This window comes from Pleurodeles waltl, chromosome 6 (assembly GCF_031143425.1).
Source record: "Pleurodeles waltl isolate 20211129_DDA chromosome 6, aPleWal1.hap1.20221129, whole genome shotgun sequence".
NCBI classification, from domain to species: domain Eukaryota; kingdom Metazoa; phylum Chordata; class Amphibia; order Caudata; family Salamandridae; genus Pleurodeles; species Pleurodeles waltl.
This window is the reverse complement of record NC_090445.1, coordinates 384,951,515-384,965,464: the sequence shown is the minus strand read 5'-3', so window position 1 is coordinate 384,965,464 and position 13,950 is coordinate 384,951,515. Positions and strand designations below refer to the sequence as shown.

The 13,950-nt window shown below is 38.7% G+C and overlaps 1 protein-coding gene across 1 annotated transcript; it reads left to right on the top strand.

Annotated features, from left to right (window-relative positions):
• The first annotated feature begins 12,066 nt into the window (after positions 1 to 12,066).
• Positions 12,067 to 13,023, top strand: LOC138301572 (olfactory receptor 6F1-like). Its single transcript, XM_069242090.1, has one exon. The coding sequence runs from the start codon at positions 12,067 to 12,069 to the stop codon at positions 13,021 to 13,023; it is 957 nt and encodes a 318-aa protein (XP_069098191.1).
• The last annotated feature ends 927 nt before the right edge of the window (positions 13,024 to 13,950 follow it).

Sequence of the window (13,950 nt, the reverse complement as noted above, 5' to 3'; positions counted from 1 at the left end):
AGTTTATTCTGTATGTGAATTGTTATACATAAGAAAGACTGAGAATGTCATTTTTTGTCCAAGTTACTGTCGACTGGAGAATTGAATGAAGGGCACAATAGAAATGAAAATGTCTTATTACAGAGCTGAATATTTGTGGTCTAGATGATGAATGGAGTAAGATGGCTGGTGATGACAGAGTGCAGTATGACTGTACATTTGATGGAGAACAGTGGTGGTGAATAGTCCACTGGGAGAAAAGGCAGACTCAGCATTATGAACATTTTGGAAGGTAGTAGCTGAGTTGTCTGTTGGAAGTGATAGGATGTTGATTGAGAATAAGTCTTTATTTAGAAGGAAGTTTAAGGAAGTTTCCATGTCAAACGGTGAAGACTCTGACAAACAGATATTATGGGCAAAAATATTATATCCTGTCATGTTCACTGTGTAGTGAAGGTGTATGTTATTTGAGATGTGAGTGACTAGCATATGGTAGCTTGGTTTGATCTGCTGAAAGTTGTACCTCGCCCTAATATGGCATGGGAAAAGAGTGGTAAGATTTCTTTGTATTTCCAAACACTTTCCAGCAGTTACATCCTAAGGATATATGAGGCCTTGAGCAAGATATATTTTGAGGCTCTCTGTCTGGAACAAGTTTGAACTGATAACCCCATTCCAGCAATCCAAGTTCTTGTGAGGCTAAGCAACATTGACATATATGTATATGACATTCATAAAAGTGAACATACAGAAAGAAGCCTTGATAAAACCATAGTTTTGAGCTTGTATCTAGATGTTATTACTTCCAGCAATACAGTTTTATGTGGAATTCAATGTCTAACAAGCTTGTCACTCCAGTTGTAGAAAAAACACACTAAGGGACGCTTATTACATGACTAGGGGACTAGTGGACAAAATTAAAATAAGACATATTCACAAAGTGCTTGAAATCATAGATTTAGTTGCCAGATATTTATAATCACAAATATATATACCCTGCCACTACTGTTCTTCTGGTTGGAACGGTGAAACTCAAAGATCTGTCATAAGGATTTTGGGCTCTCCATTGGTTCAAATGAAATACATGTCTCCTAATTTCTCTGTCTCTGCTTCTTTCCTCTTCACCTATTCCTGTACATGTACCCATTTCCCTGGCTGACAGTTACTTGTGACCCTGCAGAGTAAGAGAACTTGGATGGGGCAGAGTAACGAAGACAAACATAGACATAAAGAGAATTGTCTAGCTAGAGACAAGACAGACAGATTAAGAGGGTAGAAATAGGGATAATGAACAAAGATATATGAGGTAGGGAGAGAAGTACAACAAACAGGGAAACATTTTTTTATCCAGAAGGAAAGATAAAAAGACAGAAAGAGGAAGATGTAGGTAGTGAAGAAGAAGTAGAGAAATAGGTAAGGATTTAGATCACGGTGAAGAGATAGTGTGAGCCTGAACTAGGGAGAAGAGAATATTGACAAGGCAGAAGAGTACAGTAAGGGGTGCGGTAGAGAGAGAGAGAAGTGATAGAAAAAGAGGTAAACATAGACAGGAATAAGTGCAGAGAGAGGTAGAAGTGAGATATGTGGAAAAACAAAGAGATGCAAGGTTAAGAGAGGTTGTAGCAAAATGAGATGTATAGAAAAAACAGATCTGGTAAACAAGTGAGGTAAAGAGAATGGTGGGGAAGAAAGAAGGGCAGAGAGAAGGGCAAATGTAGTGCTTAAGCTGTAAAAAGTAATTGCCAGAGTCTAGGGTCCTTATCGGGCTATTGCAGCCTGTACATCCCATTGCCCCTTGTAGATCTGCCAATGACAGTATCAACACAACTACTAACTTTCACACCTCTACATGTGTGACAGTTCAGATGATTTTATGCTCCCAAAAGTAGACTTATTTAATACTGTTGTGATGCTCATCTAAAAATTAGACAGAGAGAAAAGAGAGTACCACCATATGGTGGCCTATTACTAGAGCCGGTGCTAACAATTAAGTGCTTCTGTCAAGCACCGGAACCCCCCAGTTCAAAGTAATCACTGGCTGATGTGAAAAAATACCAATGTGTCTTGAGTAAAAAGAAGAAATGGGTAGACATATCTGAAAAAAGAAAGTGAACTGTGGTTCATAAATAAAATAAAGAGTTTTTAATGTAATAGATGGTGCGGGAGAGAGATCTATAGAGAAGGATTGTTAAGGTAAAGAGGTTGAGTTGAAATGGAGATGGGGAACAGAGATTTATATGTGTTTTTGTGACAGAGAGTGAGGGAGACAGAAAGAGAGAGAGAGAGAGAGAAAGAGAGTCAGGAGTTGATGAAAGAAAAATCGGTAGAAGTATAGAGGTAGTTGGAAAAAAGCAAGATATCTAGAGAGTTAAACGTAAGACAACAGAGCTGGAATGGCAGAAAAGAAAGAGTGAACAAATGGTGCACAATAGAGAATAGAGAGAGGTGAGTGCAGGAGGCTGCCCTGGTTTGTGGTGGGTCCCAGAGGTACTTACACCCTATAGCAGGTCCAGTTATCCCTTATTAGTTCATGTAGTCAGTGTCTAGAAGCCAGGCCTCTCTAGTGGTAGTGTGGATGCGCAGCCAAGGCCTAACTAGGAGTCATGGAAAGCTCATGCATTATCACTCCAGTCATACTGTACTTACAAACATGAAAGAAAATACTCATTGGTACAAAAATAAAAGTACTTTATTTTGGTGACACACTTGTCAAATATACTTTAGAGACTATACTCCCTTAGGAGGTAGGTATTATACACAATATATACACTAGTATCCAAAAACAGGTAAGTACACAGTTAGAAAACAGAGCAAATAGTGAAAATCAAAATAGGTAGAAATAGGCTTAGGGGAACATAAACCATATACTAAAATAGTGGAATGAGAATGTCAGTTTCCCACCTAGGCAAGTGTAGTGTGTAGAGGGGCACTGGAAGTGTGAGAAAACACTAAAGGTAAGTAATAGACCCCACCCCAAAGCCCAGGAAAATAGGAGTACAGTAAGTTTCCTGAAACACACAAGAAGTCGTGATAGAAGATTAAGCAAGAACCAGAAGAGACTGCAAGACACCAACAGTGGATTCCTGGACCTGAAGACCTGTGTAGTTGTTCATCATTTTTTTTAACGCCGGCTGACACCATTCCCTAACTCCATCCAAGTACCATATTTATAAAATGATGCACCATGGTGCTAAGGACTGGCTAGCATAAAAAAATATTTCGCTGGCCATAGAGGAATGAAGTTAGGGAAAATGGTTCTAGTGGGTCAAAATGACATGAGGCTGGTTTGTGGCAAAATTTCTGTTGTTAATTAGCCTACCGTCATTCTTTGACACACAGGCAGCCAAAGAATTACTCCTGTCTAACTATAGACAGGAGTCAAGACCACCACCCCATTGCCTACTACATGGGACCTGTGTCCCCACTGCATACCCAGTGCCAGGCAGGGGGCGCCATGGCACACCACACACATACACAAACACTTATCTGCAACTTACCTGGGGTGGGCTCCCTCCTCCCTTAGAATCCCTGTGGAGTGGGTGGTGGTGTTGCTGGTGTTTGGGGTGGGCATCTTTGTGCCCATTTCATGGTGTTTCCACATAGAGATGGGCCTACCTGCATCTTAACGCCTGGTCTGACCCATGTGTTAAATGATGGTAGTAAGCGGGTCCGCCTCCGACCTGAACGTCATTTTTGCATTGGGGGTAAATATGGCGCTAGAGGGTTAGTGTCATTTTTAGGAAGGGAACACCTAACTTACATCTCATTGACGCAAGGTGGGTTAGCGCTTCATAGAAATGGTGCTAACTCTAATATTTTGACACTAGACTGGTCTAGCATCAAAATATGATTATGAAGTTAAGTTTGCACCACTTTAGGGTAAAGCAATAATGACGCTAAGGTGGTGCAAACTTTCCATAAATATGGGCCCAAGTCTATAATTGTGATGACAAAGCTAGTTAGTTACTGTATTGTCTCGTTAGAGGGGTGATCCTGGTAGGCATCTGACTGCGATGAAGGGTGAAGCAAGTAGGTGGATCATGGACAATCAAGAATAAGTAAATATATTTGCCTAACATTATTTTAAGCTATATAGCTCAGGCCCCCCTCGCGCTGTGGGAAAACTGGTAGAATTTAAAACCAGATGCTACCAAAGAGCACACTGTTTGAACGACAATTTCAAATAAATAAAATGCAATTAGGTCTTGGCCAACTCCATTCAGGTAAAACTCTGGGGTCCAACTTCTTGTTGGTCATGATATGGAGGCATGGAGCAAGCTGGTGGAAGCAGAGGTGGAAAATCTGCCACTGCACGGCTGCTCAATAATTATTGCCCTCATTAAAATCATATTTGTATAAAATGTGCTTGTTGATTCAAATAAAGGATTTAAATTGCTAAAATAGCTCTTGTTTGATATGGCAATTATCTAATAACTTCATACCCATGTGTTTTTAAGCACCTAAATTTCATAGATTATGGCCAAAGGTAAGTGTTTGATTGTCTGTTACCATGACATTTGCCATAGAAAAAACCTTTGGAAATATGTGGTTTATAGATAAGCCTGTCATTTGGATGAATGTTAGAACATCAGGGATTACCCAACATCTTCAGTAGTGTGGATGGAAACTTGGAGTATTGTTAAAACCATTCTGCACAGGTAGACAAGAAATCTCTGCAGTGACACTGTTTCCATCACACTGTCATCTAATTGAGGGTGTTTAGTTTACTTTTCTTACACTAAAAAAATTAACTGCTGCCTTTTTCACAATTAACTTCACATATGTGCTTATGGTATGAAATGTCCAACAACATGTTTGTGAATACTAATCAACATATGAATTTCAGTTTTTTTCTGTGCATGTTATTTGGCACCTCATCACACATTTCCTATCTTTTTGCATACAACAGTTCCATTTATTTGTTCAAAATTGAGCAGAATTGAGTTGTGTGAGAATGTGCCCATTTATTAGTAGCATTTGTCTTTTTATGTTCTCGTGTTAATGGGTTTTGATCTCTGCACACTGGGGTTCTGCTGTCCAGTCCCCAGTGTATGTATTGTGATCTCTAAAAGTTGGTAACATTCACTGACACCTAAAAGCCATATTTAAATCCACATTAATGCCATAGTATTTAGTGCAAGAAATACACCAATGGAATGGACAGGTTAAACAACACCTCTGGTCTGCTGCACAGGATGTGTGATTCACTAGGCTGACTAAGGAAATCTTTCAAACCTTAAGGTGAATCAGTCAAAAAACTCTTACTGACAGGAAATAACCCTACTTTTGAATACTAACATTGTTACACCTAAGTATATCTTGTAGTCCACAAAGAAAGGTGCCTATTATTTAAAATGGTACCTGCAAGAATTTAATGTTGGTATATACCTACATTGCACTGTGCAACCAACATTGAGGCCTGTGGGCCACCAAATGAAGCTGATGTTTCTCCACATCTGCACGTCATGCAAGCAGAGGATTTCTTCAACTGAAAGAACTGTGATGGTTCTACCGAAGCCTCCTGCACTTGTGTCTGCCCCTCTCAGCAGGTTGGGATTTCTCACTGGCTATTGTAGGTTCTGCTAAGTCCTCAGGGAAATCTTGTAGCTGAGCTTGGTGGTCAATGTTATGATGCCACAGGTGGTGTTTGTGTGAGATCTTTGGCTTCATCCATGTCTGAGAGACTTTCTCTTGTGGTGCCTCTTGTTTAGACTCTTGCTGTCTTCGTATACACACACAAACACACACACACACACACATACAAACACACACAATCAACTATTCTCTACTGCATGCACTTTTTAAGTGCTTCCTGACATGTTATAATGCCTATTTTTCTCACAACAATCTGAACTGCTTTGCAAACCCACTAATATGTATGCACCACATTACCCATAATCCATCAAGAAGTTAAAAGTAATCATTATTCTAGAGTGCTTTTGTAAAGTGCTTGTCAGTGTAATATGTGATCCATTTCTAACTCAAAGTTAAACATTTTCAGTACTAGTTTAACACTTACCTTTTGATGTACTGGGTGGGCTACATATGTCAATCTATGTTAGTCCTACAAGACCCTCCAGATACAAAGTCAACTCAATCAGCTCTTCAAGAGGTGTGGGTGGTGCCTGTGTTAATGGACCCCATCTGTTCTATGAGCCTTAGACAGAGATTTGGTAACATTCCCCTTTGTTCCTTTACTTATCTCCTCCTTGATACACTGTGTAAGTCCAACAGAATTAATTCTTTCCTGGTTCCTATTCCAAATTGTCTTTTGTTAAGATTCAGGAACATTCTATGAAATCTTCTCAAGAAGCTCATCACTTAGTGTCACACATTTTTCTGTGAGCACCTCAAGCTCTTTTTCACTAAACTGAAGTTTTCCTTTTTTTCCTCCACTTTAATTCTCTGAATCCCCACGGGACATGTTGCCACAAGGTACAAAAGTGCTCCATAAATACTTTCTCAGTTCACTCAGAACACAATCCATGAATATCTGCCTGTCAGAGAGGACTCCACAGAGCAAGGGCTAAATCACATCTGTATTGTAGCTTTCTAGAGCTTCATACATCTGGACCCAAGTCAAAAGGTGAAATCTTTGACCAGGACAAACCCACTTGAGATTTTCAAGATGAGCTCCATCATAGTCAGCCCAGAATCCCACCTATGGCCTTGTCAGCCATGGACAGTTGCCACTAACTGTACTTTACCTTTTTGTGGTGCTTTTTACCTTGAAATATATACGCTAGGTTCCTCTTATTTGATTTTTGCCATTTTTGTGTCACTTGTAACTCATTACCTTTTTGTCCATCTATCTAAATTGATTGTGGGATTACTATTACTCTGTAGTTTGACTTCTTAACTGTTTTGTTACTGCTAAATACTTTTTCCTAATTTAGTACTGTTTGCTTTGTGCCATAGCTATGAGAGGGTTTAACTCAGGTTTAAATTATTGAAACTGGGTTTTAAATTAACAAATGTTTTTTATTAGTCTACGTCCACTCCAATTATAATTAGAGCTCCTGGGTTCATAGTATTTTTTTAATGTTTCCATCTGTATTTATCCATATTTATTTTTGGCTATTTTATTGGTATTTATCCATATTGATGTTAAGTTTTGTGAATAAAAGTAGTTTTAAAATGGTATATTTTCACATCTATTTAACTGCTAAACATGCATTCATACTTTGAGTCTGTCGCACTTTAGTGAATTAAGCAGCCAAATATAGCAAAACACTACACCAATAGGTAAATATTAGCATTACATTCCTCTGTGTGTTAACATATTCCTGTTTTTAAGGGACTCTCCTCCTGTTTTAAATCCCCATGGTGTCTTTCTGCTCAGCAGTTGGTCTGAAATTCATGAAAGACAACAAGGAGGGTCACTCATAAGAAGCACAATTTTCTTTTTCTTTTTTTTTGCTTTTAAAAATAAATACAGACAGGAAATAGATTGTTCTCTGTCTGTATTTATCTGTTAAAATTAGTAAAAACGGAAAACTGGAAACCTCTTGCAAGTTCTAAGTGTCCATGCCTACCATGTGCATTTGGTATAAAAGATGACTTCGGGCCCTGACATTAGTTTAAAAGAAAAACAACGTCTCTACAGTGTATACTGAATGTTTATTTTAAATAGTGTTTTTCTCATACTTCTTTTTTAATTATTCCCATCTGACTAATTATGCAGACATTGTTTGGCAAAAGGCAGCAAAGAAGCCATCCACCCTTCCTGCTGCAACCTATAAAAGACAATACTAAACCTGAACATTTCAGTTAAGCAAAAAGATCTTTATGGTGATTGCCATTTTGCCATCAGCATCCAAGGTAAAATTTATTTCCGTGGACATTAAATACAAATATTTATGCGTAAATGTTTTGAATTACATCGTATTTGTTATGTTTACGTTAAATGTATCTTTCAGATTCTCTTCAGGAATATCACATCTTTACTCCTGGACTCACTTCTAGGTAAGTAGCTTGGAATCAGTCTGTAGGTCTTTTTTGTAAGGGAGGTGGCCTTTGACTTTAGATATGTTGACTCTACTATGTATTAAATTTTGTCTTTACAAAATGCGTTTCATATCACAGAACAACCGCGCCTCTTTGTAAACCTCAGGTAGTCAACACACTTTTTCGGACAAAATAAAAATTTAAAGAAAGTACTGCTCACAAATGAACACAATACATATTGTCATCATCTTAATAGCCTCTGTATTATGCTACCATTTAACTATGACCCTAGTTTAAATTTCTGATCTTCATTTCCTTTATATAAATTAAGCCCTCTTGTATATCCACTTGCTCCATGTTCTTTGCCCTGTTAGAAAATAACTCCAGTTTTGGTGTAAAACATTGTAAAATAATTTGGACAGACATGGAGCTGATATACATACTCTTTTGCATTAGTAAATTCAATTTAGAAGCGCATATGGCATGAATTTCGAATGAAATTTACATTCATAGATTCACTCACTCATACACAATATTAGCTGAGTATCACGCAATTGTACGTGAAAGTATTTGTACTTCCATTAGCAAGGAATTCGTTTCATTCTTTGGATGCAGTGGGACGTTTGTGCATATCCACAAAAAAAAACGTCTTGATCTTCTCAAAAGCTTTCTGTGAGGAATTCGCAATATCTCTCATTCAGTAAGATTAAAAATCAAGGCTAGATTGAGAACATAAAGTGTGCCTGGCAAATGATGCCATGCGAGCACCCATGCTGTGTATAGGAAGAAAGTACAACAGTGAGTGTGCCAAGCACGTCTTAATGGCAGGAGCTTCTCTCTTACATAGAAGTTGTAGAAAATATGGCGAAGTTGTGAATTGAAATGCTCTAACTATTAAACTATAGCGAATTAATATTTCACAAAGCACTATGGCATGGAGTAATGGGTTTCATATAACAATGTTTGTAAGAATAAATCTTCAACTCTGAACGACTATAACACCATTACGCCTCCAATTAACTTCAATATCATACACACATTTTCCCTAAAAATGAACATCTCTGCGTGTATATTGGCATGTGGCATTAGTGAATCCTGACGAATTTAAAAAATGTAAAAACAGAACTTTCCCAGCTTTCCTACAATTCATCACTGGGGTTGTTGCAACAACGAATATCAGATTGGAGTCTCGCCCTCAGTGATTGTCTTCCCTGTACACTTTCGCTGATCCTGTCCTCATCCACTTTCAGCGCAGTGCATTAATTGCACAGATGCACTCAGTATCATAAAACTTTTACTATAACACACACATAATCTTTAGTTTTCATACTTTTCTTGACACCCATATATTTCGTAAAATACATTAAAATGAACCTAGTAGAACGCCAAAGTATGACCATCGTAATTACTTCCTTTTAATGCGCCGTGTATGTCTGTTTGCACGAAGGGATGTCCACACTTGGTCAATTATCTTGTAATGCACAAAGGCATTGATCTCTAGGCTCTTCCCATGGGGGAACTGAGAGAAAAGTCTAAAGTGGTTTACAAAGATCACACATGTGGTCAAGTATTTAAGAGATTAAGAGGCACAAGAGCTGAAATGTGCAGTTGTGACAGTAGACTGCATTTTCCTTTATAAGCCAAAATGATGTGTTATTTGTCTGGTATGTGCATGGCTTAAGTGGCCAGGGTTGTAGACAATAATCTGCTGGACACAACATTCGGAGCGGCAGTACCTCTCCACAGTGCCCAGGTTTGAAGAAGTGTACTTAATTCTATTTGTTTTGCCTACTGGTCTGCTGGTTTAGTCACAGCAGTGTTCGGTGCTGCAGGGAAAGATGCGGATGCTTGGGTATGTACTGTGGGAACATTTGAGATACAGAGACCTGAGATCCTGTCTCTCTCTCTTTTATAATTCAGTTACTTGTTATTCAGTAGTGTGCTACATTAAAAGAAAAAAAAAAAGAAAAAAAAGAAAACAATCAATAATATCCCACTAGCCTTGTTGTTGCTAAGAGTGCTAAGTCTGTATCACAGAGTCGTGTTATACAAACAATTTTTGAGTAAAGGAATGATTATACCTTCGCTTGCACCCTGACTGTGCTCTGTGGTGCCCACTCAGGCAACGAATAATGATGTCATGTGATATTGCCGGTCTGGTTTTAAAAAAGAGATAACCCCTTACCTAAAAATGAAGTCTTGTGAGGATTTCTCCGTCATCGTAATTAAAAACTCACTTGGTCAGAAATTATCAACATTTTGCACAAGTGCAGTATCCAAAAGTAACACGAATCAGTGCAAAATGTTGAGTTACGAATTACTTTCCAGTGCTAAACTTCTTCGGCAGTGGAAAGTTGTCCTAAAGTAACACAAAGTAGTGTTTGCTCTACTTTGCCTCAGGGGGTGTCCTGTGGGGTGTCCGATGGGTGCTACTTAGGTGCTCCCATAAGAAACATCCCATGATTTTTTACAGAAAGCCCTACCTGATAACGTCATCACACCTCCCCTTACAGACTAGTGCAAAGTGGGAGAAAAGATTTATTTAATTCAAATATCTCCAACTTTGCATTCGTGCATTCATGCTGCACAATACAGCCCACATTCAAAGCCAGAAATACTATGATAGTACAAACATAGCATTTTGTACTGTAAGCGTCACCTCAATACAAAACCAGACTTACATACACACCTTTGCACGTAGTGCAAAAGTCTGTGGGGCATATTTGTAAGAGCCTTCTGTCAGGTTTGCACCATGCAAAGTGGTACATACTAGTTTCAAGACTCTGAGTCAGATTTATGAAAGCATTCAAAGCTGCATTACACTCCTTTGAGTGGCCTCTTAAATCTTGAGTAAGGCAACACAGCGCAAATTGCAGCATTGCCTTAATCTGCGCAAAGGAGGCATTCCATGAGTGTTGCGATGGATGTTCTCATGCAACTCCATGGGTTTTGCCTCATTCCTAGATTTACAGGAGCTTGTAAATCCAGGAATGCATCAAAATCTTACACCTCCCCAGGGCAGGTGTAACAAGGAGAAATATATTTATTTCTCCTTGTTTTTACTCTTTCTATGTGTGGTGCATTCAACTTTAGAGCACACTTACAGTGCATTGAGTCCTAATACCGGAAAAAATAGGATCCAGAACAAATGTGATCATCCAGAAAAGACTGAGTTCCTTCACATTACCTTCAGGTACAATGACTGGCACGCCACGCAAAATAGCTCTCCTGCATCCTGATCAAAATTTGAATGACTGTCAACACAGCAATGGCTGAATGAGGTAACTCAAAAGCTTCTTTAGAGCTAAATCTGCCTCTAGTGTATACCTAAAGATAACATTATCTCAACTTGATGCATGTTGTGTGAATTGCTCATGCTTAATATTGTACACGCTCTAAGAATTCATCAGTTAGTCGCTGTCCTTTGCTTCAATCTTAGAGAAAGGTACTAAACACAGAAGATAGAGGGACATGTGCAAACGAAGATAAGTACAATATCTGCACCAATGTATATGCCTAACTCACATACTTTCTTAAATCTAGGACAAATAAGCATGTGCTGATACCAATATTTTGTAGAGATGTCTGAGTAAGGCCACATTTATTTTTTTGTATCTTTAAATACCAGTATTATCACTAAGTAATGCAAATTGTTACCGGTACTTGATTGTCACTGTCCGTATATAGGCTCATTGATAGTCCTTCAGGTTACATCATTGTACATCTAAGCTAACCCGCCACTTACTAACTTAAACTCTATTTCAGCATGCACTTTTTATCATTTTATTATCATGTGCAATTCTATATCCTTTGCAATTATAATGTTCAACATTTTATTACAATATTGGCATCTCTTGAGAATTATCACTTTATCAACGTTATTATTCATTTTACAGCTTTGGGCAGCTTTCACAGTGCCAAGTCCCATTTAATTATGCAAGCTTACCATTTACTTGCACCTATTTTCACAATATGGCATTATAAAGATAAAGGCTAGACATCCCATTAGAAATGAATGAATGAATGAATAACAATTACAGGAATATGCCTAAGATTTTTCTTCTTAGATTTATTGTCTGTGTCTTAAAAAAACAGTAATTGGTATTAATTGATTATTGTTTCCTCATTTAGAAAACATACATGGAACGCACAGCTTGTTCTAAAAACTTGACCATCTCTGCTGAGTTCTCCCTTCGGGGTTTTGATGTGCTTCCGGAGTTGCGGCCATTACTCTTCCTGTTTTTTCTAACCATCTACATTTTTACAATAGCTGGCAACACTCTGATCTTGATTATGGTTACTGTTGAGCACCAGCTTCACTTACCCATGTACTTTTTTTTGGGGAATTTGTCATTCCTGGAAATCTGGTGTCCAACCACCACTGTTCCAACAATGCTGAGCTGCATATTATTTGGAAGCAACACCATGTCATTGACTGCCTGTATCATACAACTGTACTTTTTCGGCTGGTTGGTGATAACTGAATGTTTTCTTTTAACACTGATGGCTTATGACAGATATGTAGCCATTTGCTACCCCCTTCATTATAACACGCTCATGGGAAAACCGCAGTGCTGGAAGATGGTGTTTGGAGCTTGGTTGTTTAGTTTTGCAATTGTACTAGGCTCAAACATTCTATTGTGTAACCTACAATTCTTGAAACATAATGAGATTGATCATTTCTTTTGTGATTTTGCCCCCTTTCTAAAGGCCGCTTGTTCAGACACCACCATAATTGAAATGGAAGCATTTATATTATCATTTATTGGACTGTCAATTCCCTTCCTGTTAATTATTATATCCTACGTCTACATAATCTCATCCATATTGAGAATCCCTTCAACTGTTGGGAGGCGCAAGGCCTTTTCCACCTGCACCTCCCATGTTGCAGTGGTGGTCACCTACTTTGGGACACTGATTGCAATGTATGTGGTACCGGCTGCAAGCCATTCACTTAACTTAAGCAAAGCTGTATCCTTGCTCTATTCAGTGGCAACTCCATTGTGCAACCCTGTCATATACACGCTCAGGAACAAAGAAATTATTGAGTCTTTGAAAAAAATCAGTAGTATGAAGCAGTTTTCCATAAGAATATGAAATGCTTTCATTCAGAAGAGCAGGCTTTAGATCCCAATGGATTTCTAAATTGGGCCAGCACGTTTTCTCCCAGATCTTCCCTTTACATTTGATTCAACATCCCACTTGCTATATAAATTAATACGTTTTTGTGGTCTTTGTTCTCACTTTAATGATTTATTATTATTTTTTGTAACTTTGTTTATTAAATTTTAAAAATTTAAAGAACAAATGGTACACAAACAGGAACATTGAAAAAAATACCAAAATGGGGGGAGTTAGGAGAGAAGAGCAGGTCAGTTATAATACACAAAATTGTACAAGTTTTGCAGTAAACATAAGTCCTTACAGCAGTTGTCGGTGCCGAAAAAGTGACAAGTTATTGGGGGAGTGGTGGATGGGGAGGTGGAAGGTGATTGAGAGGGGTTTTTGAGGAACTCAGGCCCATCAAGGTGGTGCAGCCTGTACCATGTCAACATAAGGAACCCAATACAGCTCAGTGATGGCAGTGGAGTCGTTCCCAGCATTAGGGTCTGTTAATGAACATGGGGTGGGTCTCAGTATATCATCAGAATGCATCCCCAGGTAAGTCACTAGAGGAGCTCAAATATTTTGAGGACGTGAACAAGCCGGCATCAAAACCCAGTAAGTCCGTAGTTGTTCTTGGCAGTAAGCTGCATCCCAGAGCCATTTAGTTTTCCATGGGACACCACGTTCTCCCTCAGCACATTGTAATCCTGAACTTTCTCAGTATTCTGAGCATGCCTGCTAGCCTCTGCCCTACATTGGGGAGATACTTAACTTAATGAGGGGAAAGAGTGCAAATCTGTGCACAGCAGTATTTCCACGTGTCATCCGAGAGAAGGGTGCCCAAGTCTGCTACCCATGCCTACCGGGAGCAGGGCCATCAAAGGGTAGCAGCCTGCATGGTGAGGTACAGTTTTGTAA

Excerpts from the sequence above, each read along its gene's own strand:
- LOC138301572 (XM_069242090.1), top strand. The coding sequence starts at position 12,067 with ATGGAACGCACAGCTTGTTCTAAAAACTTGACCATCTCTGCTGAGTTC.